The 25035-nt window shown below is 36.2% G+C and overlaps 1 protein-coding gene across 22 annotated transcripts in view; it reads left to right on the forward strand.

Moving 5' to 3' along the window:
• The window catches only part of C2CD5 (C2 calcium dependent domain containing 5), a gene marked incomplete at both ends in the record, with an annotated part of 87107 nt that extends 62280 nt beyond the window's left edge, over positions 1 to 24827 (forward strand). For 6 of the 22 annotated variants that reach the window (XM_084255225.1, XM_084255232.1, XM_084255229.1 and 3 more), the window contains 12 exons: positions 3367 to 3507; positions 5405 to 5468; positions 5856 to 5917; positions 6130 to 6228; positions 7149 to 7238; positions 8127 to 8214; positions 9439 to 9525; positions 17190 to 17240; positions 18124 to 18225; positions 19511 to 19701; positions 22781 to 22927; positions 24696 to 24827. In XM_084255225.1, coding sequence (XP_084111351.1) covers positions 3367 to 3507; positions 5405 to 5468; positions 5856 to 5917; positions 6130 to 6228; positions 7149 to 7238; positions 8127 to 8214; positions 9439 to 9525; positions 17190 to 17240; positions 18124 to 18225; positions 19511 to 19701; positions 22781 to 22927; positions 24696 to 24827 — 1254 coding nt within the window. The remainder of the gene's footprint in view (positions 1 to 3366; positions 3508 to 5404; positions 5469 to 5855; positions 5918 to 6129; positions 6229 to 7148; positions 7239 to 8126; positions 8215 to 9438; positions 9526 to 17189; positions 17241 to 18123; positions 18226 to 19510; positions 19702 to 22780; positions 22928 to 24695) is intronic. The other 16 variants (XM_084255219.1, XM_084255222.1, XM_084255221.1 and 13 more) reach the window with 4 other exon arrangements.
• Between the last annotated feature and the right edge of the window lie 208 nt (positions 24828 to 25035).

The following is a 25035-nucleotide window of genomic DNA, read 5'->3' on the forward strand; positions in this document are numbered from 1 at the left end:
AACAACTTTTTTTTTTTAAATTGATACCATATTTTTTACTTTATTACCTTAAGACTTGCTTTATATTTTTGTTGAACAGTGCTGCTATAGAGCTGCTTTAAATTCAATAAAAATATCGAAGTGTTCATACATAAATATTTGAAAGCCATCTTTGTTAAATTAAGGGTTTCCATTGCAACACTGCACTGACTGCTTGTATTGCAATATGTTATTTTTCTTTTGTAATTGTAGGTTTATATTTGAATATCTACTGTTGATGTCCATTGAGGAGAATGATTTGAAAACTGTTATGTTAGGACTCAATGATCAGTTTTACAGTGTGAACTGAACCCTGTTTCTTAGCAGTGTTGATAACTCTAATTCCATCCTGATCTACCACAGGGAGAACTGGCCCCTTTCCACCTCATTGTGTGCCTGTTGTACCTGCCTGTGCTTTTGTCATAGTGCCAGGGACATAGTATTGATGAGGTTTCACATGTCTCTCTTCATTTCCTACCACACAAGCCCCTTGAAGACAGGGACATATTTAAATAGAATGATGTATGCTACTTCATTCAATAAATATTTATTGAGCTTTTACTTTACTGCTATCTTTTAGAGGAGGGAATAAATCTTATGATTTTTTAAAATTTCAGAATATATGGATTTCATTATATGGAGTATAACTGTGTTTCCACAAAAGGAGTAATCAATTTGTGAATCTTATAATTTCTTTTTTTTAATTATAGCTCTTGACTCTAATAGTCTTTTAGCATAACATCTCAGAATTTATTTGACAAAGCCAAGGTATGAGGGTAATTACCAGCTTCCTACATGATATGATACTCATATCATTGCTTTCTTTTCGATTTTTTTTAAGATATATTTATTCATTTATACAAGAACTGGGGTACAGGCCAGATGCACGGGAGGGTGAGAGAATTCACCAGAGACAGAGCGGGGAACAGAACAGGCAGACTGACGAAATACACTGCTGAAGAGAGCAACGGGTGAGACAGGAGAGGTCCACCCCGCCATGTGGGACCCTCGCTGGCCGGCCTGGATCGAAACAGTGCTGCAGAGGCTGCGAACAGCTTCAAAGCACTGCACTCAACTGCCTGCGCCACCAGGGGAGGTCCTCTTTTCAATTTTCTAAATAATGTATGCCCTCACTGTGGATCACAGTGTTGCTTTTCTTAGGAAGATAGTCCCTACTATGTGAATGCTGCTATTGGATTTCTTTCTCAATACATTGAATAGTGTTTCTAATGCTGAGGTTCAGCACTACTGAAATGCAGATAATTCAATCATCCAAAGGTATAAAAGCAGTGTAGAACATTTAGAATGGCAGTACCAGTGATGCAACATCATTATGAATTTAAGATATATTAAATACTGGAGAATTATATTTGTTAGGTGCATGATACAGTGATTTTAAATTGCTTTGACACTATAAAAAGATGTGTGGCATTAGTGGGAAGAACATCACACTGTGAGTCAAATAACTGACCTGGACAGACTCCTCACTCAGGTGGGTGCCTCTGAACTGCAGTTCGTCCTCACTGGTGCAGTTTTTACCATAAGGTATCCTGTCACACAGATAGAGGACAGCTTGACTTGTGTGCAAATAAGATACACAGATGTGAAAGTATCCATTTATACTGTCTATAGATAGCTATGTCATAAAGCTGTGTGGTGCTAGTCTTATATAGGGTATATACTAGCATACTTCTGCAATGAACATTTGAAACTATATGTTGGAAAAATCTTTCTCTGACGATTTCCTTTTTTTTCCTTTTTAAAGATAGCTCTCTTTCAGCAATGACAGACTATGTCTTTTGTATTTGTGCTTACAGATCCATATTTCCTGATACTCTTTGTGGCCAACAGGTATTTAGAACTTCTAGTTAGTTCTGGCCTTTGGCTATACAATACATAAAAGTAAATGAATTCTTACAGGTTTCATACCACACACTGACCTCGAAAAGATTATTATTGCTAACTACCAGAGTTTATTTAACTTAATAAGTTGCACATTGAATACATGCAAAATATAAGTGTTAAATATACTTACACATATTCCACATTTTATTATGTGGCACTTTGAAAAGTTACCACTGGATTAGAAAAAAATATAAGAGATCAGAATCCTATTTGAGGACATAAATCTTTTTTTTTTATATGTATTCTTTTTTCTTTTTTTTTTTTTTTAAGATTTATTTATTTGTTTATACAAGCACTGGGTACAGTCAGAAGCCTTGGAGGGTGAGAGAATTCACCAGAGCCAGAGCGGGGAATAGAACAGGCAGACTGATGAAATACACTGCTGAGGGGAGCAGTGGGTGCGGCAGGAGAGGTCAGTCGCACCGTGTGGGACCCTCGCTGGTGGCTGGGGATCGAACTGGTGCTGCAGAGGCTGCAGGCAGCTTCACAGCCCAGCGTTCAACTGCTGTGCCACCAGGGGAGGCCCTTTTTTTTTTTTTTTAAAGATTTATTTATTTATGCATACAAGAGCTGGTGCACAGGCCAGAGATGCGGGGGGTGAGAGGATCCACCAGTTTCAGAGTGGGGAACAGGACAGGCAGATGTACTGAAATACACTGCTAAGGGGAGCAGCAGGTGAGTCAGGAGAGGTTTGCTGCGCTATGTGGGTTTCTCCCTGGCCGGCCAGGGATCGAACACGTGCTAAGAGGCTGAAGATTGCTTCATAGTGCAGTGCTTAACCCCTTGCACCACCAGGGAGGCCCCAATTTTTTTTTTTTAATATTTATTTATTTATGATTACAAGAACTGGGGTACAGGCCAGATGCATGGGAGGTGAGAGGATATACCAGAGACAGAGTGGGGAACAGAACAGGCAGATAGACTGAAGTACACTGCTGAGGGGAGCAGCGGGCGAGTCAGGAGATCTGCTGCACCATGTGAGTAGCTCCCTGGCCAGGGATCGAACTCATGGTACAGAAGCTGCAGAGAGCTTCACAGCGCTGCACTCAACCCCCTGTGCCACCAGGGAGGCCTGAGGACATGGACTCTTAGAACTTTAAAATGCTATGTAGAAAATACCTCTGAGCTGAAAGGACTGCCAATTCCATTATTCATTGTAGTGTCTGCTGTGTACATTAGATTCTAGTATTTCCTTGCTGTATCTGTGTGTCTGTGACAGTTCTATATGTTTCTGGATAAGTGCATCAAGGTGCTATTACTGATTAAAGGAAGTACCTATGTGCTCTATAAAAAGTTAATTAGAGGTTAGACTTAAATATAGGCTATGAATATATTGTACAGACTTTCCCCAGCTTCAGTTTGTTACCTATTAATATAACAGTTTAAAACCCAACTGAAAAAAGACTGTCTAATATGATATAAACCAGGTTATTTTTCTTTTAGGAGATAACTGAAGAGATTATAGGATCACCTATACCAGAACCTAGACAGCGCTCAAGACTTTTGAGATCTCAGTCAGAAAGCTCTGATGAGGTTACAGAATTGGACCTTTCACACGGAAAAAAAGACGCTTTTGTTTTGGAGGTATATTGCACTGAACAAATTTCTTCAGGTTTTTGAAAGAAGATGTGCATTGTTACAGTCACATGCTAAATTGATGTGATACTTTCTTGTCTTTGCAACTATTATAGCTATCAAGAGAATATTTTATTATAGTTATTGCAACGAACTTGAAAATATCAACTTGGTAGTATATTTTATGCACATGGAAAAGTTAATGTATGGGTTTAAATAAAATTAAAATGGTAAACTTTTAGAGCTATTTCTGTGGACTTGAATGAATTTAAATTAGAAATTAAAGAACTATTCTTTTTGTATTATCTGTTGTATATGTTATAATGGGTTACTATAATTATAAAATTTTCATGTATAATGTAAACACTGTGAATTCATAGTGTAGTGTTTCCTTACTGAATTTGGAAGATATAATTTAACTTTCATATGAAATTAATCTCAGAACATTTTAGTAGCTTTCCTGGAGAATAAATGTGGCAGGAAAGTTTTGTGGAGCCTCCTCCCTCACACATCTCTCCCTCACCTTCCCCCATTGATTGGTTGGCTTTGTAAGAGAGAGAATATCTTCCTTTGATAATGAAGGAAGGAAAATAAATAAGGATACTCAGAAGTGTTCTGGTAAGATGCCAGTGAGAGGAAAAGCCAGGTGTCTTGATCTCAGGGAAGTGGGAAGTTGATAATAGAGTTGTCCTGGGATGGGACTTGGAGGTTTGAAGAATCCAGAACTGTGCCCCATGAATGTGATTGAGATGTTGGTGTGGGGGATGCATGAGGCTTACCTGAGGTGAGAGTGTACTTTTGTAGGAAACTCAGGCTATATATTTGTGCCTTTTTCTCTATTTTTTTTCCTGCAGTGAGAATGGGAAAAGATGGAGGTTGGTAAAAGACTATGTCAGGTTGAGGAGGTAAAAAGTTCCACGTGCTGTTTAGCAGCACTGCTCAAAGTGTGGTGTGGCTACCTGTCAGTGTTATGTGGGAACTTGTAAGAAATCAAATTCTTGGGCCCCTACTTCAAACCTGGTTAGTAAAAATTTCAAGGTGGGGTCCAGGAATCTGCTTAACAAATTCTGCAGATGATTTTAAGCATTAGCTGAAGTTTAGTCTAGAGCATTGCTGGTCTGTCCAACCCTAAGATCCTGGCTCAGTGGAGAACAGAAGTGCATCAAATGTGGCAGGAGACCAAGGGCAAGGTGCAGATTCAGGAAGCAATGGGACAAAGACAGGTTTGTGGTTGGATAAGGCTTGAGATGTGGGATGGATTTCAGGGAGTATTGACTTGAAGAATGACTGTGGGTAGCTCCAATGAAGAAGCAAAAGTGATTCTTTAAATCCAAAGGGTGATTTGAGGGGACTTGGAGAGTGTGCTTTAGAACTTAAAACTGAGATGTAGGCATGAGATTCGATCAGGTCCAGCCAGGTATTTTCACAGAGCCAGGATACTCACATTGGAGTATCATAATGTAGGCGAACAGGATTTGGACTTATTTTTTCAAGCATATGTTAAATTTATCTCAATGTAGGTCTCTCATAGAGCAATTATGTTTTTAGTAAAAAGTTTTTTTTTAAAGTTACATTTTATTAATTCAAGAAAATTGATGTCATTGCTTATAATTTTTTTCTTTTTTGAAATATACCCTCAAAAAGTTTTGAGAAAAGGGTCTTTTTTAAAAAACTCAGTAAATTTATTATATAAATATATTTCACTTAGAAGTATTTATAATATGATGGAATGCTTTTACAGATGACAGAAGTTTTTTAAGTTTTACATTTAACTTAAGAGAAAATAGCCCTACTTTTCCTTGATGCTTATATTTCTATTTAATAAATAATAATGTAAAAAATTCTTAAAAATTTGGAAGGGTTATATATTTACTACTTATTTAATAGCTTTAATTTTTATTTTCAGATTGATGACACAGATGCTATGGAAGATGTACATTCTCTACTTACTGATGTTCCTCCTCCCTCAGGTGAACAAAAAACAGTTACCTTTGAGATGAGATTAGCTTTGTATATTATATTTCATTAATTATTGTAGTACTAACTTTATTCTAAAGGATTTATCAATGTCATGTCCTTCACATGCTTGCTGCTCTAAAGCTGAAAACACACAGTTTAAAAATACTTAACCTTAGAAGTTAAGTGGAACTAATTTTCGATCTTTTTATGCTTAAACATGAAAAAAGGTAGATAATTTATTCTATTCTGCAGTTACAGAGTTAAAAAATTTAATTTTCAAAAATATAATAAATGGTTCATACATGGAGAACCTCGTGTAATAATTGAAAAATGCTATTCTTTAACACAAAAATAAATGAAATATTGCCATAAACTTTAATTATGATTTATTTTGACAGGCTTTTATAGTTGCAATACAGAAATTATGCCTGGTATAAATAATTGGACTTCTGAAATACAGGTACACCTTTCATTGTTTATTTTTGGGAAATATATATAATTATTTTTAGCAAATTTCTTCTTAATATATGTATTTTTTAATAAATTATTGAAAAATGTTACCCTTTTTCATGCCACATTAGTTATTATTGTTCATTACTGGCTGTTTTATCAACTGTTACAGTACTTAAATTTAAAAAAATAAGATAACATGTTTTATCTCTCCATATTTAGATGTTCACATCAGTAAGAGTAATCCGATTAAGCAGCCTTAACCTGACTAATCAAGCTCTCAATAAGAACTTTAATGATCTCTGTGAAAATTTGCTCAAGGTAGGAATGTTCTATTTTAATTAAAACTAAGAATTAAGAAAAGGAAAGTGTCTATCAGGAATACACTACAGAAATATTATTTTTATTTGCATATCAGTCTTAACTCCATGAGAAAAGTGTTCAAGTTTTCCTCTCCATTTTAACTTAAAAAACTATAAAATAATTATATTTTAAGTTATTTCATAGATTTAAACTTCATAAAAATTATTGTATGGTGTAATTTTAAAGTCTTTTTTTCCCTGTAACTTTTGTGATTTAATCCTTTAAAGTATCCAAATGTGCATTAAAAAGTGGATTTTTATCCATTTTTTAAATAAAAGAAATTATATTATGAATGTTTTCTATTGTATGGAGCCTGTATTTTTAAATTTTTTTTATAGTTCAAAATCTTTATTGTTTGTAACTGTTTGCACAATAAAAACCACACATTTAATATGATTTTAAAGAAGTATAAATCTGACTTCAACAACTTTTCCATAATTCTCTCTTACTCTGTCCCTTGCACAGCTGTACTCCAGTCAGCTAGTGTTCAACATCTACCTTTCCAAAACTGTGTCCCTTTGTTCATAGAGTTCTCTTTGCCTTCAATGTTTCCTCTACTTCTCTAGTTTTTTTTTTTACATCATTGTTCATTTTTAAACAATATTTGCTTCCCCCCACCCCCTCAGGTGTAGTCCCCATAGAGTTTCCCTCACCAATGCACCCGTGCACCATCACCTCAGTCCCCTGTGCTCCTCCCTCCTTCCCTCTGATCCCTCTCCCGCCTCCTCCCCTGCAATATGTCTCTGATTTATAATTGTCTGTTTTTGCTTTGTTGTGCTTTATACTATTAATACTTTTTTACACTGATGTTTTATTTGGTTCCCCTATATTCCTGCTATACGTGAAACCATCCGATATTTTTCTTTTTCCTTCTGTAGAGCCTGTATTTTAAACTGCGGTCTATGATCCCTTGCTGCCTTTGCCATGTCAATTTTACGGTATCTCTGCCTGAAGATGAATTAATTCAGGTAATTAAGAGTCACTCTGTTTTTTCTCAGCTTTATTGAGATGTAATTGACACATACCATTGTATATGCTTAAGGTGCACAAACATGATGATCTGATAAAGGTATACAGTGGAATGAGATTACCACAGTAAAGCTAGTTAACAATTCCATTGCCTCATGTAATAATTACCACTTGGGGGGGTGTTAAGAACATTAAGATATACTATCTTAGAAACTTTACACACATGCTATACTGTTAGCTATAATCACCATGCTGCACATGAAATCCCTGGAAATTTATACCCTGTGACAAACATCTCTTCATTTCCTCTCCCCCATGTAGGTCCTGCAGCCACACCCTCCTCTAGATGAATGTGGCTTGTTTTAGACTCACATATAAGTGAGAACAAACAGTATTTTTTGTCTACCTTATTTCACTGAGATTCAATCTGTTGTTAAAGACTTCTGGCTTTTATCTGTTTCAGTATTACAGTTTTTCCTTCAGTAGATAAACTGTTTTGCTTTCAAATCTTTGATTGAATCAACCACATGGTGTATTTTGCTCTTCTGAACTCTGGTTACCTAAAGGTAGACCACCTGTGTGCTGTGGGATCTGTCCAGTAGCAAGTGTGCTTATGTGGAGTTTCTCCAGTCTCCATCTTTTAGAGAAGTTTCTTGAGCTCCTTCTGAATACTGAGGTTTAGAATACATGTTGACCTTGGTTGTTTGAATATCAGAGGGTATGTGTAATTCTGGTTGAGAATGTTAACCAGGCTAGGCCCATCAGCCAGCTAGTATAAGTTGTTCATGGTTCTGAAAAAGGATTTGTAAATTTTATTTAAAAAATTGGTAAAAGTTGTAAATTTGACAGTGGTTATTTTGCTAATTATATTGTTCTTATGATTCCAGGTTACAGTCACAGCAGTTGCAATAACTTTTGACAAAAATCAGGCTTTACAGACCACAAAAACACATGTTGAAAAGTCATTGCAAAGAGGTAAACTGATGACGGATGGTTCATGTTCACCTACATTGTACTTCAGTGATAAAATACAGGGGACAGGGAGAATCCATTAATGACTTATCTCTTGAAGACCGCATTTTATGTTTATCTTTATGAGATATCTATGTTACTAACTTGATATTTTTCTTTTTTTTTTTAAGATTTATTTATTTGTGCATACAAGAACTGGGGTACAGGCCAGAGTTGTGGGGGGTGAGAGGATTCACCAGAGACAGAGTGGGCAACAGAACAGGCGGATTGACTGAAATACACTGCTGAGGGGAGCAGCGGGCGAGTCAGGAGAGGTCTGCGGTACCATGTGGGTGGCTCCCTGGCCTGGGATCAAACTTGTGCTGCAGTGGCTGTGGCTGGGTCCACAGGTTGTGTCTTAACCTCTTACACCATCAGGGAGGCCCCTTACTAACTCAGTATTTTTCACACATGAAGAAGTGGTTGACTGATGTTTACATAGAGAGTACTGCTATCTTGTGGACTAATTTTGCAGTAATTTGGAGGTCCCTATCTTGGGCTCTCTAAAGAGGTTTTCAAGGCATCTGGGAACGTACTCAAGGTGGTGAAAATCATCTATTTTTCTTAAGAAAGGTCCTAGTGTACTCATCAGAGTCTCAGAGTTGTCCATCAAATAAAATATAGAAAGAACCATTGTTAATATATTGTAGAGAAACCCAAATTATTAAAAACCATTTATGTCTTCTGAAAAAGAGAGGGAAAGAGTATATTTTATAAAGTTTAATGATTTTCTGACTAAACAAAATATTCAGTTAGCCTAAAATGTTTAACTTGATGACTTGTACACAGTTCTACATATACAACACTGAGTGAATATCAGATAGACAGATGTATTAAATAATTGTGAGTTTAAATATATATCAAAGACAATGGGTAGTAACTTAAGATTCACAGAGCTACTAACTAGTAAGACACAAAGAGTAAGCTAATAATCATCTTATTGAATGCTTGTTAATTTTCAAGGCACTGTGCTACTAAGAGATTCACATGCATTGTCATTCCAAACCTCACCACAATACTCTTCATTCTCAGCATGGTACAGCTGAAGGGTCCCCATGGGAAAAACCATGGAGAAATAAGCAGAATAAAGAGGGGAGCAGGAATACTCATGCCATCCCAGAGTCTTAATTTTCAGAAAGTCAACAATAGATTATTACTAGATAACTAGTGTCTTTTTTGCTTTTCAAGCCTCTACAGATAATGAGGAACTTCTGCAATTTCCACTGGAACTCTGTTCAGACTCACTGCCTTCTCATCCTTTCCCACCGTCTAAAGGTTGGTTAAATAAGGGAAATGCAAAAGCAAGTCCTAGTTTCTTTTATGTGTTTCTTCATTGTAGGCAGTATTACTTAATCTGAGATGAAGATTTACTCTTCATTCCCTCACTGTATGTTTCTTCATGTTCATGAAGGGGAGAAGGTAATGTTCGCCTTAATTTCTCAAGCAGTCTCTTCATAAATTATTAAGGTAATTTTTCATATGATTCCATTCTTATACCTCAAGTGTACTAAAGTTTTATTTTCAGAAATTTGGATTTCCTGAAAGTAACTTTTCACAACATGGTATATTTGATACTTACAACAGGTAATTTTTTCCGGTAACAATCAAAGCTTTTATAAAAATGTTTGGATTTTCATAGATGGCAGAATACTTACTTTCTTTGGAAAATAGAGGGGGAGATTTTCAGAGGGGGCATCGCAAGTGTGAAAGTGTGTCATGGCTATAATTGAGTTGTTATATACTTGTAAGATGATTCATTTTTTCATGCAAAATATTGTACCTTTGCTTATAGCCATAAGTCTACTTAGATCTGTACAATCCTTGTAGAAAAATGGGAGGTTGTTCTTACCACTTCTCTTCTTATTTCATTGCAACTCTTATTATAAAAAATTTCAGAATTACTTATTTTGTTGTATTTATTTACAATAAACATATCTTTTTTCCTAGATTTTTTTATTCTGAGAAATAATGCATTTATAATTTAATAGCAAAATAACTTTTCTAATTTTTTGTTCTATAAGACAAGTGGACTTATTTCATGATTTCTGCTTGTGAGTTATTTATCTGATATCAAACTAGTGCATTAGAAATAGTTTTATGTTCACATTACATATCATATAGATCAGTAGAGTCATTAATAAACCAGTCCGAGGCCTGTCAGTGCAGACATCCTGACTCTCACTTGAAGATAAGAAGATAAGCTATTTTCAGATTTTGAATTTTCTAACCTGATAACTGTGGTCTTCTTTCCTTTTTGTGTAAATTAAAATTCTAATTTAGGAGTCCAAAGAGACTTTTAGCATACTTCAAGTTCCTTGAAAGAATAGAGAAGAAAATTCAAATCCAAAGATAATCTGAGTTCAGATTTATAAGTTAAATATAGCCTCCAGAACAGAAAGAAGAACTGTCAGAAATCTTCCTAGAACTGACTAGATGGGAATTTTTAACAAACATCTGCTCTTTGCAGAAGTTCATGTTTCATGCATGGTTAGTTCCAAACTGATTTTAAGTATTACTACATTTATCCTTTCCCTACTTTGGGGGTGGGGTGTAGTGGCAAGGGACGGGGTTGGGTTCAGAACCAAAAATCCAATGAATAAAAAATTGATGTATTGGTTTTCTAAAGGAATAGGTACTGTGGACTTACGGTCCCTATTAATTCTTTCTTCTGTGTTAATATCTGCTGATATCTGCAAAAATATTCAATGCTGTAATTTTGCCCTGTGTGTCCATATTATAATTTTAATTTCTGCAGTATCTTCAGAATGTGTGTTCATTAGTATATTGGATATATGTCTAGTGCTCTGTGAACTGAAGAGCAGGGAAAGAAGAATTTGAGCAGAATAAGTCATACCTGAACAGTATTTAAAACTTCTGCAGTTTATTTTAAGCAGTGTGGAGATGCCATGATGTGGTGTAATGAAGCAACAGCTGAGTTCTCATCTCAGTTCTGCTGCTGATGAAGTAGAAGAACTTAGGCCAGTTAACCTCTGTATGCCTCAGGTGTTCATCTGTAAATGTGGAAGGATTAAGATTCTCGCTAGTCTTTAAAATTCTGCTTCCTTAAGTTTCCATAGTTTATGGTTCATGTGACTTTGAGGAAAGGGTTTCAAAGATTTGAAAATAATGAATCAGATCATGCCACCTCTATCATCATCACCATCACCACCATTGCAGTCATCGTAATGCTCACCATCATCGTATCTGATGTTAATGTACATAAAACTTTTTACATTGTTTAACTGCAAGACCTATGTGCTTCTCCTTGAATATTACATTTAAGAATCATCAATACACTAAAACATTGATCTGTACCTTTTTCAGTAAATTGTTTTTTGAATTGTGGTTTCTGTTGCATGCTTATTCATTGTCTTTGCTTCCTCAAGTCTTTTCCGGAGGTTGTGGGCTGTACTAAATATATTTGAAAGAGTTTTCTCAATGTAGTTTGGAAGATTGGAGGATGGGATGGGTTCTGAAAAGATCTCCAAAGAATGTAATAATAATACTGTTGTAATTTGAATATAGTAAGTGAGTATTGTAACATCAAGAAAAGTTTTGAATAGAGAAGAGAAATACCTGAAAAAAGTTAAGCATATGAATTTAGAGGAAATAGGCAGGAGAGAAGACAGGTAATAGTGCTGGGAATAAATGCTCAAAAAACTTACCTACTTTCTTATATGCAACCACAAGAGACTCAAAAGTCAACTAATAATACTGATAAGAAAATAAGCATGCCATTTTTATAGTTTGTTTGCTCAGTTGGGTAAGCTGATAGTTGTTTCTTTTTAAATTCTGAAAGCTTTGAATTCTGATTGATTTTTCATGTTCTTATCATAGATAGGTTGTTAAAATTTTCATTCCTTTTATGTTGACAGTAGTTTCAAGAGCTGTTCATAGTGTGTTTATGAATATTTCCATCTTTTCACTTGTAGATAAACCTTTCCTTATCTTTTGGTGTTACTGAAAATGAGTGACTATTATGTGGAGAAAAATTATCCAACTACATGTATCTTAATTCACTGTACAGAGTAAGCTGGGCCTGAATTGTCCATCCATGTTCAGTTTTTTCTTGTGTTTTGTTACATTTGGTTTTGTTTCTCAAGGTAACAAAATAGTTTGATTTAAGTCTCAAATTTATGGTTGATTTGATGTAACCTTGCTGATTACCTTGCTTTTTCAGATTTATAATATTACAAAGTGCTGAGCCTAAGTAATTTCTTTAAAGGACACTAATAAGTGAAGGTCATCAAAATTCTTTGTTGAAAAAATATGGTGAGGAACATAGCTAATGTGGCATCAACATGAACTACTTCTTTTCATCTGCAGGTGTGTGATGAGAAAGAGGATGGTGTAGCAATTTTTTAGATCAGTTTTATAATCTGTTCTAGGAGTTAATATCAACATTTCCTTTAAATGATTAGAGAGAGAGAACATGAGCTCGAGCAAATATAATAAACATGTGGAATCTGAAGAATGTTATCTGGGTGAAATAGTAAAAGAAATTAATGATTTTCTTATAGACTGTGGTTAATCTCAAGAATTTTATGCTTGTAATTTTTTAAATCAAAGTTAGCATATTACATTGGATATATGTCTTAAGACATAAGACTTGAGGCAGTAGGCACCATATTGTGGGGCTTAAGAAATTTTATTAATGACATTGTGTGGGAATTATATACCACTATAAATCAGTCTCAAAAACTTTATATTAACCTAATCTATGATAGGACGGTAGTTTCCATTGAAATCCTGAGAATTTAAGGCTGTAAAAGGTTTGATTAAGTCAACTTTAATTCTCATGTACTGTCAGAGGAAAGTGATCTAGAAGAAAAGTTTTATACTGGCTTGGTAGTACTTTGACTTTGCTCTCTGCTGGGTGACTTCCTCAGGCTCAGCGGTATAAACTATCAACTGGCAGGAGCGCTCATCTCTTTCAGCGGCTGCTGACTGGTGGGCCAAGAAGAGGTCAAAATCTGGATTTCAGTAGCAAAGAAAACAAGCTGACTCTTAACATTGTACTCCAAGATTAGGTATTCACAAGCAGAAGTTTTTGTTTTTATTTTTCTAATAGTCTGAGTTACTTTTTCTTTTTGTTAAATTTAAATCAATTTTAAAAGACAGTTTAACTTTGAAAACTTATTTTCCTCACATTTTAATTTAGTAATTAAAAGTATCATCTGTGAATATTATAAAAGTTAGCTTTTTTTTTTCCTGCTAACTAATGGTTCTGAATTCTTACAGCTATATATAATTTTTATACTAACTAAAATTATTAACATGTCTGATTTTTTAAAAAAATATTTTTTGTCACAATGACCATGTGGTAGCAACAGTAGTAAAGCACTAATTAATGTTCTTCCCTTGACTGGTTGGCCACAACAATCAGCAGGAGTTTTTGAAATGAGAGGGGAAGGGGAAGGAAAGAGAGGAAAATGTGTGGAAAACTCATCTAAGAACTGGGAAGGAAGGAGGGAAAAAGACACTTGGTGGAGAAGCAGAGTAAAGGAATCTTAACTTGGTTCTGGCAGCTTGATGGTAGAGAAGTTCAGAATCAGAGGAAGAGGAAGTGAAAAGCAAAGGAAAACTGAATTGGGTTATGACAGAAAGTAGGGGGTATTTGGAAAAAAGATATAAAGGAGGAGAATGAGGGGAGGGCTGGATGCCTGGAACGAAAGGCAGGGAAAAGGAAGGAGGAGGTTGAAGAAGAAAGACAAATGATTTAGGATGTTGTACACCCTTGGTGGGAAACTAATGACCCAGATAAAGAAATGCATTGTCTTGGTCATTTAATGTATGAATTTATCTGTGTTTTATAGTTGAATTGCTTCCCCTTGTGGACTATCCAAAATTGAATCCATTTGTCTTAACAATATAATTGTAATATGACAATTTCATTATCAGTCCATGAATATTTGAGTACCATTGTGTTAGAAGTTTATACTGACTGTTTCTGTACCTTAACTCAGTCATTTAAGTCAGATTTGAGGGCTTTTTATATATACACTATATATATGTATGTATATTTATATGTATGTGTATATATATTATTAATACATAGACAGATGTAAATGCCTCAAGACTGTAAACCAAATTTTGATTATAATAATTTAATATTGGGGCCTCCCTTGTGGCAGAGCAGTTAACGCTGGGCTGCGAAGCTGCCCGCAGCCTCTGCAGTGCCGGTTCTATCCCCTGCCATCGGGTGAGGGTCCCATGTGGTGCGCAGACCTCTCCTGCCACCCGCTGCTCCCCTCAGCAGTGTACTTTGTCAGTTTGCCTGTTCTGTTCTCCGCTCTGACTCTGGTGAATTCTCTTGCCCTCCCGCGCTTCTGACTGTACCCAGTGCTTGTATACATAAATAAATAAATCTTTAAAAAAAAATTACTTAAAATTGAAAATTCTTAAATAGAAAAACAAAGTATAAATTTTTTTTTTTTAGATTTATTTTTATTTATACAAGAACCGGGGTACAGGCCAGATGTGTGGGAGGGTGAGAGGATCCACCAGAGACAGAGTGGGAAGCAGAACAGGCAGATCGACCAAAATATGCTGCTGAGGGGAGCAGTGGGGGAGACAGGAGAGGTCTGCTGCACCATGTGGGTTATCCCTGGCTGGGGATTGAACTCAGGCCACAGTGGCTAGTGATAGGGCTGAGACTTTAACCCTTGCACCACCAAGGAGGCCCCTACCCCACTTTTTTTAATGAGACAAATTGTCTTAGTGTTGGCCTGGAGATTGAGTATTCTTTTGTTTCTTTCTTTTTAACCAGAATTTCTAGGTTGTCAATAAGCCAGACAACTGTATTGAAGAACCTTCTCTGTCAGTACTCAGATAAAATCCCATTATTTGAGAAGCCAAACTGTATTCTGAAGCCCCAACTGACTGAAAGTCTGAGATCATTAGACCCCAAACCACCCTGACATGCCCATGTGTATCTGTTGCCTGAACCAGCATGTCCCGTGTCCCCAGCCTTCTCTCCCGTAGCAAACTTGTTACAGGCAGGCCTGCTCTCCTGTCGTGAGATCAGTAACTTCTCCCTCAGCCGTCCCTTAGTTTGAAACCTGTTATTTTAGTTTTTTTTTCCCTAGACTTTATTTCAGATACATTCCTGTTTGAGAGCATGTAATAAATATTTTCCCATGCTTTTTCTCCTCTTCCCTGTTCTTTGTAAAATTCTTTGGGAAAGTAATAATATACATAGTGAAAAATCAAGTCCCATAAAAATTTATATAGGCCAAAGTAGAGCTCCCTTTCCTTTCCCTTCCTAAAAGGCAGTTTAATGTAACTATTTATGTCTTTGCGAAGACATTAGGTTTTTTTTTTAAATCCCTAATATTTTATAGATCATTGTATACCTTTGTTCTCACTTGATATATTTAGAGCTGGAAGCAGACACTGCCTACATGTTTAAGCACTCTCTTTTTAAACGCATTTGCTATTAAATTATATACATTTGCTCCTAGGGAATGCCATAACACCCAGATAATATCAAGGTATAGAAGGTAGTTTCATTTCGGTAATTTTCACACTTTTTTTTAGCTTTCTCTCCCCTATCCCTGCATTTTAAAAAATTTCACATGATTCCTAATGCCAGTGTATTTTCTGTAATTGACACTCTGTAAGTCTATACTGCTATGGCTGTGAGAGCCATGGGGCCTTCCTGCGATAGGTGAGTCTGGCGCATGCCCCATTTTATCCCAGGCTCTGCTCTGGGATCATTTCTGTGCTGAGCTATCCCTGAGATGACTGGCAAGCCTCTGAAGGTCAGTTCTGTCTCGTCATCATCCTGTAGCTTGCAGTGCCTCCTCACTCCCTCCAAAGATGGAATCACCAGTCTTGATCTGTAGTCTGAGGCCATGACGTCAAGGCATTTTGTGGACCCTTCTTAGTGAAACCGTTTATTCAGCAACTCTATATTGTAGGAGGAATGTCAGCTGCTGTGCAATCTCAATTAGTAGCGAATTGCCTCATAAAAAGAGGAAGAGGGTCTGAGAGACACTTCCAAGGCATCCAATTAGCAGAAACATTCTGTACAGAACTTATCTTTATAATCTTATCTTTGAAACATTTAACTTATTAATTTAAGAATATTAGCAAAAGATCAACACATTAGGCAGAGACAAAAAAATTTGTGCTTACATAGTTTGTAAATTTTTTTTTTTTAAATGACCCCAGTTTTCCATAGGGTTTTTTTTAGGGTAGAGTCTGAACATTAAAATAGATTTTGAAGTATCTTTATAGTACTAGCTAAGCTTGTACAATTAAATATCTATAATAAACATATAAAATATCAGGAAAAATATTCAGTACTACTCTCCTGAGGTTACTGGAAAGGGAGTTTGCAATTCCTAGTTATTTCTGTGGTGAGCAGTCACTTGTTAGCTCTACAGAATCTTGATAACACAGACCGATAACACAGACGGAGCTGTTGACTGAAGTACTTGGATTCGAGTCATGGCAAGGGGATGGATTAGTCTGGTTAGCGGCTTATGTTTATCTGTGAGACATTGGGCAGTGCCTTGTGTGCAGTTTTCATATCACTGGCTCTCCTCTCCACCAGCATTTCCACTCTCCCATCTGTCATTTCACTTTCTCCCCGGTGCATTGACCCCTTGTCTACCCAGTTTTCTTACATCCTGCTTTCATCCTACTACATTTGTTACTGTATTTGTATTCACTCATGCCCGTACAGACACTCATTTTGTGTTGCAGTAACAAGTTGTCTTCTTGGCATGTTATTTATCAACTGAGCAAGAGTTCACATGTCAATAGAAACTGCATTCTAATCCTCAATACTTCTATTTGGTTTGCTTTTATAATGAAGCCATAGAGATTTCCTCCTCTTCATCTGGCTTATAGAGAGTATTAACAAACAACAAAGAAGAGATACTGGCTTGTACTTAGCATCCAAGCTAATGTTGTTCATATTGTCTTATTAGAACACCTGGAGAGTGCAAGTTCTAACTCAGGTATACCAGCTGCACAGAGAGGTGAGTTTGCCTAATTAAGCAAATAGTCGCCCAAGGTGTTAAATTCTAGTGTGGTGGTGCCTAAGCATACAGACATCGGAGAAATGCACTGGACAAAATGGAGTAGATCCCAAGTGTGGCTTTACTGTGGTTAGACTGCATTTTAAAAATATTAAAAATGAATATTTAAATTTGATAGCATTTTAATAGTTCCCCAGCTTCTAAAAATTAAATTTTAACTCTTTTACAGTATCTTTGTAGATTAGTAGTAGTGAATGTTAACTGTTTTTAAAAGGAGAACTTGTTAGGCCCAAATGTGCCCCCTACCCCATGTTATCAGAAGTTTTATTGCCAAAATCAGACATGGAAACAATATTGACAAAAATGATTCTTTGGCTTTCCAGTAGAAAGAAAGTTTTTCAATAAAAGATAAGTCACCTCATGATTTTCTTTATGTGTTTGTCAACATTTGATTCTCATTATTTTTCTTTAATTTTAGGGTAAAAATAGGGAAGGGAATTATTTACGAAGTTTGGATTGTAAAGTCTAAAATATAAAGAGCTAAAGCATTGTATAGTCAAAAGAATGGGACAAGAAGGGAGTTAAAACACAGTTTATGGTCCTTTCACTGACGGTTTCACTACCTCCCACTTTCCTCATACTCTCCAAGACCAAGCAATTGTGACATCACCAAAAAACGCTCAGCCAGTTAACCAAGAACTTGGTTTTGGACAAATCAGTGTCTAAAGCTTGACTCTATTGTCTCTCTTACCTGACTTGAAAAGGACCATTCTTTTTCTAAGTTACAGTTAAATGACATCATCGGAAGGAGTATTATGACGAGTAAGAGACGTCATCCATATTTTTCTTTGTTTTTTCTTTTGTTTTCTGTCTGTGTTTTCAGCAACGTCAGTTGATTACAGTTCCTTTGCAGACAGATGCAGCAGCTGGATAGAGCTCATTAAACTGAAAGCTCAGACCATAAGACGCGGATCAATTAAGACAAGTAGGCGGATGTTTCTACCACATTATGATCTGAGAAGCATATTCCTGATTTTCCAGTGGTGAAGGCTAGACCTTACTACCCAATAATAACATTGCCAATCAATCATGCACTGGAGTGTGAAAGCTGCAGACTCTGATGGTCGTTTAGCATGAGTTATTAGTGCCCTTTAGATTTGTTCATTTTAACTGTACAATTGTGTTCTCAAATTTTTATTTTTTGTGAAGGTGGTATTAAAAGTATATAAATAGATAATATGTACCAGTTCTAATGGAAGGCAATAATCAGCTCTCTTATTGAAGAGACATTCCTCCAGGACTCAATGTACAATGTGGCATCTTTTAGTTTACAAAATATGATTTCCAGAGGGCTAAAAGAATAAGACCTTCCTGGAGAAAGTTAACCCTTATCTCACTGCTAAAATCAGGATCAGTACTTAAATGGTTTTTACCTGTATTGCATGTGTTTTGGTAGACTTTGAGGTAGATGTATTTTAGTGAAAGTTTATAACATTGAAAGTGAATGATCTATATTTCAGAACAATCACAGAATATGGAACCAGCCAAATCTGGCTTTGAATACTAGGAGTACCAGTTTGATAGCTGTGTGACCTTGGGCAAGTTGTTTAACTTCTCTGAACCTCAGTTTCCTCATGTGTAAAATGAGAATAATAATTCCTATGTTGCTGGGTTGTAAGGATTAGATACATATACTGGCCTACAGTGATTATTTGATAAGTGGTAGCTATTTTCATTTTATAAACAACTTTTAGACAGCCAAGGTCATTTGTTATGTTTTAAAAATTAAAAGTTCATTTAATCGAAAAAGTTTGCAAAAGCAATCCGTTACAACTTAAGGTTGTAAACTTAAGGTTTATCTACAAGTTGACAATGATGAAGTCGTCTGAAAAAGATGGAAAATGGTACTGGGAATACAACTTTCACACTCTTTTTGGAATAATTTGTTCCTACAGCAGATAATTTTTAATGCTCTGCCGCTTTTTCTTTTCCTTCACTTTATAACGATCATTGTGTGTGTAGCTACACCGCATCAACATTTTCTTTTGCAGGAATGCCATTTTTCTTCCAAAACAATTCCACTCCAGCATTTCCTCTTGTATTTTTCTTTCTCTCTTTAATTGCATGTAGTGCATGATCATTTCTTTTCTTTCATGACATGGCTTAGCCTCACAGACAGCTGAATGTCACCACTTATATGGACACCTTAGGGAGTGCTCATGCTGCCAGCCATCTGATCTTGGTGCTTTCTCTTTTTTCTCCAATTTTAGCTGTGACAGTCGAAAAACCAAGTCCGATGGGTGAAGGAAATTTCCGGAGTCGTTCTACTCCACCTTGTGCAAATTCTACAGTAGGGGTTGTTAAGATGACACCTCTTTCTTTCATTCCTGGAGCAAAAATAACTAAATATCTTGGAATAATCAACATGTTTTTTATTCGAGAAACCACTTCTCTGCGGGAGGTAAATTTGTAGATGTTATTTCATTGTTAATTGTGAATTTTCTCCAATTGAAGATATTAGTAATAAAGCCAAATGTTTCAAATTATTTTTTTGCCAGAAGTAACACATATCATCTTCACTGCAACAGCCTATTTGGATTGATTCTAGGTTACATGTGACAAATTTCATAAGGCAGCCAGTATTATCATGGAAATTGTGTTAAATTTAAATCCACTTATTATGAGAAATCCCATATCCTTATATGACAAATACAGCAAATACATTTATTCATGTTTGAGTAGAGGTTTCAAACAGCCCTGAAAGAACAGCTTAGTTTTCTCAGTAGTTGCCTGTGATATTTTTAAATAGCAATTCTTTTTTCAAAAATATAATTTATTTATATATTTTACATCATTGTTTGTTTTTGTAGTTTGCTTTCTCCTCTCAGGTGTAGTCCCCATAAATTCCCACCACCAAGTCGCCGGTGAACCATCACCACAGTCCCTTGTGCTCGCCCCTCCCGTTTTGATCCCTCCCCCTTCCCCTCCCCTGCAGAATGTCTCTAATTTATAGTTGCCTATTAATTTTGTATTTTTAATTTATTATTATTATTTTTTAAATAGAAATTCTTTTGGGACTACAATGAGAAAGGTAGGGGACTATGTAGTAGATAAATGTCCATGGGATAGTTTATATAATTTAACTCTATCATTTCCTCCCTCTGAAAAAGAATGAGTCTGCCCATCTTCTTCCACTCTGTCCATCAGGGTATGAGAATGTCATTTATTCAGATTCTTTTTATATAATTTTTACATCATTGTTCATTTTTAAACAATGTTTTCTTCCCCCACCCCTCAGGCGTAGTTCCCATAGAGTTTCCTTCACCAAGGCACCCATGCACCATCACCACAATCTCCTGTGCTCCTTCCTCCTTCCCTCCAACCCCCTCCTTCCTCTTCTCCTGCAGATTCTTACCTTACACTATGAATCATTAAACTTCAATATGTTTATAGAATAACAGTAGTTATATCTTACTTGATGTGGTCAAAGTTAATCAGAGTCAGCCTGTTAATATCTTTCATTACACAGGAATTTAAATTGAAGAAAAATTATATTTGTATTATATCACATTATGGAACAGGGCTGCCAAGCAAGTTGATATTGTGAATAGGGAAATTTTAAAGTTTTTTAATCAAATTTTACTTTAGCAGCAGTTTATTTATTTTTTTTAAAAACACATTCACTACCCTGGTAACTTACCAATGATTTTCCCCCATTGTTCACCAGCAGTGTTTCTATACTTAGAAATAACAGCTCACATACTATTTTTTAAAAAGATTTATTTTATTTATCACATACTATTTTTTAACATTATGCTCACAGTCTGTACCCAGTACAGTGCCTGGTGCAGAGTAAACATAAGATGCTTTTGTGTGAGTGGAAGACTTTTGTCAGATTAATTAGTAGATGTTCCTTTTAAGATAAATTAGTTTTTAAATCATATTCTAGTTACGATGATATGATAAAGAAACTATCTTAAGGTATTCTCAAAAACGTTTTAATATAGAAATAAAATAGATGGTACTTATTAGTCCATTAAGTTTGACCAAGAAAGTTGGGTGTGAGGTGGAATAGACTGGTGGCTTGACTTCTTTTCTAATGTTCTTAATAGCACATGGATATTGCACTATTTTGAATTCATATATTTTATTTCCTAAGTGGCTTCTGTGCTGCTTAAGTAACGACCCCAAAGTGTGCTTTCGCAGTAGATTTCTCTTCCATAGAGATCTATAATATTAAATGTGTGGCATAATACCACTTATTTATTCAATTGCCTCATGAGTTATTTGCTTACAGTCATTTAATCTTTTTCAAATTAGTAGTCTATTTGTAGTCTCTGTTGCTCTGCCATTGGAATTACTTGATTTAAAAGGTAGTGGGAAAACCGATAAGAGTAAAAGGAAAAAAAATTTGCTGAGCTGTGATTGAGTTGGAGGCGGGCTGAACCAACTCACTTAATCCCTTCATTCTAAATAGATGCCTTTACAAAACTAGAATCCTCTGGATTTTCGGAAAGAGATGACCAGATCAAATGGTTTTCGAGCTGCATTCTGTTTTGCCTCTGATTTCCAGTTTAACACAGAATTTTTTTCTTGGCTGTGAATAACTTCCAATAGAGTTTGTTGAAAACTTAGGTTGAAAAGTATTTTAAGCTGCTGGCTAGCCTTTGGTTTATGTTTTGTTTATTTTTTGGACAAGGAAAAAATGCTCTAAATTATTGGATTTCATCCCCTAACAAATATGAATGGAATTCTTACTATGATGCTTGTGAACTAGGTGTTAGCATATGGTCATGAGCAAAGCAGGTGCAGCCCTTGACCTGATGGTATTTACATCTATCATGGGGGACATGAGACAGATAAGTCACATGACTAATGTCTATAGCTATAGCAACATAAAGTACTATGACAGGCTACCTGAGAATATAGTAGAGGAACTGAATTTGTATTTGTCAGTCAGGGATGATATTTAAGGAAGGTCCCTGTAAACTGGGGATGAAGGATCAAGTGGGAATTATCCTAGTGGAAAACTGGTTGAGGAACCCCCAGAAATGGCACGTGCAGTGACCCCCACAACAGGAAAAGTGCTGATGCCTTTGAGAAACTGACACAAGGCATTTGTGACTGGATCCAGATTTAGAATAGTCAATATAAAATACAGGAATGTTTTGTTATTTTTGTCACCAGTTTATTTGAATGATAATGGGAATAATTTGATAGAGCAAGATGTTAAAGATGGAGGAACACTTTGAAGTCTTGCTCTGCACTTTTTTACTACCTGTGTGGTCACAGCTGGTCAGGGCCACATTTTTACAAAATCTCTGAGCTGTTTCATCATCTGTAAAGTAAGGATACTGATCCTTATTTTAGACACGTGTCCAGTAAATTTGTTCATTCTTGCAACAAGTCCCCATTATGAACGAAATTAAAATGTTTATCCATTATATTAAGGTCATTTAAGATGTTTTAACATTCTTTAACATTTTCTGTATATTCATGTGTACATACATGGTTTGATTTTCCTGTACATTATTTTTCAGGAAGGAGGAGTCAGTGGTTTTCTCCATGCTTTTATTGCTGAGGTGTTTGCAATGGTGAGAGCTCACGTGGCTGCCTTGGGAGGAAATGCTGTTGTCTCCTACATAATGAAGCAGTGTGTCTTCATGGAGAATCCAAATAAAAACCAGGTGAGACATAGTAAAAATCTCTGATGGGAGGACTTCCCATCATGAATTTCACCATGGCCTTCCACTTCCCATCTTCCCCTCCAAGAAAGAATTGTTTTTCAGAGCTCTTTGATTCTAGATACTTAAAATGTTTCAGTGAATATATTTAATAACCATGATCACACATAGGTCAAATGCTATTTTCCCATCCCAAGGGATTAGTTACTACTCTTAGACTTCTGAAAGTTTTGTTCTTAAGTTACTGTTCCTGCCATCTTCTGCTGGGTCTTTGGGATATGGTTATAGCTCCCTGAGGAGAGTTAAAGATGCCTTCTAGCTGGGACTGGTGCTGTTGGGTCTGACTGTAGCGCTGGTGAAGAGCATATCATGGAGGGCCACCTGTTGTTTCTAAGAAGCAGAGTCAGTTTGTTAATGAGGACAAAGAAGTATTGCTGAGGTTGCTTAATTTTTTTCAGCATCATACATATTTTTTTTGAGCTTAGTATAATTTATTTTTTCCTATTTATTTATCTTATTACAGTAACATTGTTTTACATTTCTGGGCTTTCATTTCTATTCCATTAGTCTATGTGGCTATTTTTATTCCAATACCATATGTATTGATTGCTGTGGCTTTATAGTTTGATGGTTTGGGAGTGTGTTACCACCATTCTTCCTCTTCTTTGTCAGGATTACTTTGGCTATTCAGTCTTTAGTGTTTCATAGACATTTAAGTGATGTTTGCTCTACTTCTTTGCTCCATTGAAAGTTTGATAGAAATTGCACTGAAGCTTTCAGTGTTCTTCATGATGTCAGTACCAGTCTAGAGGGATTAGGGGGAGTGCTGCCCAGTGCACTATCACTGTTCTTTTCATTGGGGATCTGGCCTGCACCCCAGGTGCTCTGCACATATTTCCCTTTGGATGTTTGCCTCTACGCTGCTCACTTCTCCCTTCCACAGGTCCTACTGCCAAGTGATAGCACTGCATTTTGTGGAGTAGTAGCCTCTCCACCCCAGACCACAGCCTCCAAGAATTTCTCTCCACCCACCTTCTGTTTAGTGAAGCTTAAATCTCCTCAGTGTTCCTTCTGGTGCAGTCTGTGCTGTTCTCAAGTCTCCAAGAGGTGTTCCAGTTTCACCCCAAGTCACAGGACCCTTTGGGTGCAGCACTTTCAATTGTTCTCCTCAGAGCTAGCTAAGGAAGAAACCCACTCAATGCTGTGTTGATTCTTAGGTTACATTTCAGAATACCTTTCTTTCATCAGTTTTGGGAAGACACTTAAAATTATTAAACATTCCTTTAAAAATTAAATATAATAGTTTTTTGAGTTTCTTTTCCTGTGACTTTCCTTCTTACCCTTTACCCATTTTTTTTTTTTTTGTGGGGGGGAGTGTCTGTCTTTTCTCCAGTGATTGATTAGCCTGTGCTTTTTCAGCTGATAACACTGTCTCTCATGAACAGAAGCATATGGGCTTCCCTGGTGGCGCAAGGGGTTAAGATGCAACCTATGAAGCTATCCGCAGCCACCGCAGCATGAGTTCGATCCCCGGCCAGGGAGCTACCCACATGGCACAGCAGACCTTTCCTGATTCACCTGTTGCTCCCCTCAGCAGTGTATTTCAGTCGATCTGCCTGTTCTGTTCCCCACTCTGTCTCTGGTGAATCCTCTTACCCCCTGCACCTCTGGCCTGTACCCCAGTTCTTGTATGCATAAATAAATAAATCTTTAAAAAAAAAATATATATATAGTTGAGTTTGTGACTGACCATATCCTGTTGTTCTTACAGGCGCAGTGTCTTATCAATGTAAGTGGTGATGCAGTGATATTTGTTCGTGAATCTGAATTAGAAGTGGTCTCAACTCAGCAACCTCCTGTCAACTGCCAGATCTCATGTACTGGAGGAGAAGTTACAACCTGAAGTAAATGAGAGAGAAAGAGGGCAACTCAATGAAATTCACCTGTCTCCATTGTTTTGTCATTAATTATCTTACTAGATGTTTTACAAATTGAGATAATTAAGAAAAGTTGATACATTGAGTAGATTGATTTATCTGGAATCTCATGGAGGCACAAGAGCTTTCTAATCTTGACATTTGCCAAATCTAGACAGATGTGCCCTGTGGAAT

This window comes from Talpa europaea (genome assembly GCF_964194135.1).
Source record: "Talpa europaea genome assembly, chromosome: 15".
Taxonomy (NCBI): Eukaryota; Metazoa; Chordata; class Mammalia; order Eulipotyphla; family Talpidae; genus Talpa; species Talpa europaea.